The sequence below is a fragment of the Harpegnathos saltator genome, unplaced genomic scaffold (assembly GCF_003227715.2).
Source record: "Harpegnathos saltator strain DR-91 unplaced genomic scaffold, Hsal_v8.6 scaffold199, whole genome shotgun sequence".
NCBI lineage: Eukaryota > Metazoa > Arthropoda > Insecta > Hymenoptera > Formicidae > Harpegnathos > Harpegnathos saltator.
This window is the reverse complement of record NW_020229982.1, coordinates 1,070-2,850: the sequence shown is the minus strand read 5'-3', so window position 1 is coordinate 2,850 and position 1,781 is coordinate 1,070. Positions and strand designations below refer to the sequence as shown.

At 53.4% G+C, this 1,781-nt stretch overlaps 1 protein-coding gene across 1 annotated transcript; it reads right to left on the bottom strand.

Annotated features, from left to right (window-relative positions):
* Nucleotides 1-809: 809 nt before the first annotated feature.
* LOC112588355 (putative glycine-rich cell wall structural protein 1) lies at nucleotides 810-1,115 on the bottom strand. The gene has a single exon (XM_025297932.1). The coding sequence runs from the start codon at nucleotides 1,113-1,115 to the stop codon at nucleotides 810-812; it is 306 nt and encodes a 101-aa protein (XP_025153717.1).
* Nucleotides 1,116-1,781: the final 666 nt, after the last annotated feature.

Sequence of the window (1,781 nt, the reverse complement as noted above, 5' to 3'; positions counted from 1 at the left end):
AAGAACGGGAAGCACGCGGTCATGCGATCGTCCACCGGTCTCGGCTCGGAAGTGCAGCAGCACGGTTTAATCCAGAGCACCGCTTTTCCCTCCTCGTTGAGCACGTAATACGAAGCGTTCTGATACGTTAGATTGAATATGGCGCGCAGGTGATACTGACAGAATCCGTTTATCACATTGATCGAATCGTGACAATATTTCAACGGTGCGAACAAACAGCAGCTCATGCCGGGACGTTTAGCGTTCTTTTTGCACGCGTCCACGTTCGACCACACGATCGGCAGATAACGACTCAACCAGACGGGCGCTACGAATTCGTCGGCTCGAGCCAATCCGTCCTGCAACGATCCACTCGGCGAGGCAGGATCCGACGTGGTGCTCGAAAGCAGCTCCACGTCGTCCATCGCTTCGAACGTGTCGTGCGTGGGACAACCCTCGTCGAAACGCACTTGCAAACGCTCGCGCTGTCGTTCGCGCTCGGCCATTGTCCCGTGTAATTGTTTTTTTTGGTTACCGCGAGGAAAAGCACTCAATGGCACAACTCGTAGCGGGGAAAAAAGCCTCTTACTAATCGTCACAATAGGGGGGAAGGTGGCCCTGCTGGTAACCATCAACAAAAGTGTCGCATCGTTTTACGATCTATTGTTCTCTGTAGTCAAGTGATGTCGATCTCTCACACCATTATCGCTACCGCTCGATCTGCCCGTTCCGCCGTTAGTCGCCTCGTCCGGATCGCAATTTGTTGACTACGAGGAAAAAGAGCAAGGATGCAATGAGCAAAAATTTAACGAATTTTTCGATCGAGACAATCAGTAGGAGTACGGTGCGGTAGCGGCGGCGGCCGCGTTACCACCGCCGCCAGTGTTTCCACCGGGAGGTGGTGAGTTATTGTCGCGATTTCCATTGTTCGAGCCACCACCCGTTCCGCCACCGCCACTGCTGGAACTACCGAAACTCCCGTTCTGACCACTGCTACTGCCGTTACCACTGTTACCGAAGCTGTTACCGCCGCCTCCGCTGTTATTGTTACTGCTCATCCAGAACGCTATAATGACAATCAGCACCACCACGATCACAAACACGATCGCCATATTCTTCCACTCGTGAGACGGCATCGTGACGTCTAGGTTGTATTTCTGTCGATTGGGCGGCGCAACGCCGAGCTGTCAGACGACCGAAAAAAGATCACTGTGTCACGCGATACGCACCCCCAATCGATATGCAGCACCTTATAGTGTTGGGCGTGAGGTGCAAAAATCGAGACGCGATCCACTTTGGTGCATTATAAAATCAGGCTCTGAAACGTGAAGCTGGTCATTCGCAGTTTGCAAGCATTAACCGACGATTCTCTCTCTCTCTTCTCAGCGTCGACTAGTGACACGTCAGACGCAAACGCTCGAAGAATCCGACGGTATGAGCAACATCGAGACCGATTGGGCAAATGGCGCAATAATGGGCAATCTACAACTCGACGATGCGACGAGCGAGTTCTCGCCGGTGGCGAGAAAGCAGCGCGCCTCGTACGACAAAAGACGACAGCACGGTCGCTCCTCAATGAACAAGAACAACACTACCGATGCGACAACGGCGAGAAACACGGTCGTCAGTGGTGGTAGTGGCACGTCCGAACAGCGGATCATGCGAAAGCGCTAATTCCGCGATGGTGAAAATAATTGCGCATCGGCCGACAACGAGCGGCGAAAACCAGAACGATGCAACGACGACTCCCCGGTGCGACATGTTTCCTCGTTCATCGACGACGAGGCGTCTGAGCACGAAGA

What these genes read in the sequence shown, in the direction of transcription:
- LOC112588355 (XM_025297932.1), bottom strand. Translation starts at nt 1,115, where the DNA reads ATGCCGTCTCACGAGTGGAAGAATATGGCGATCGTGTTTGTGATCGTG.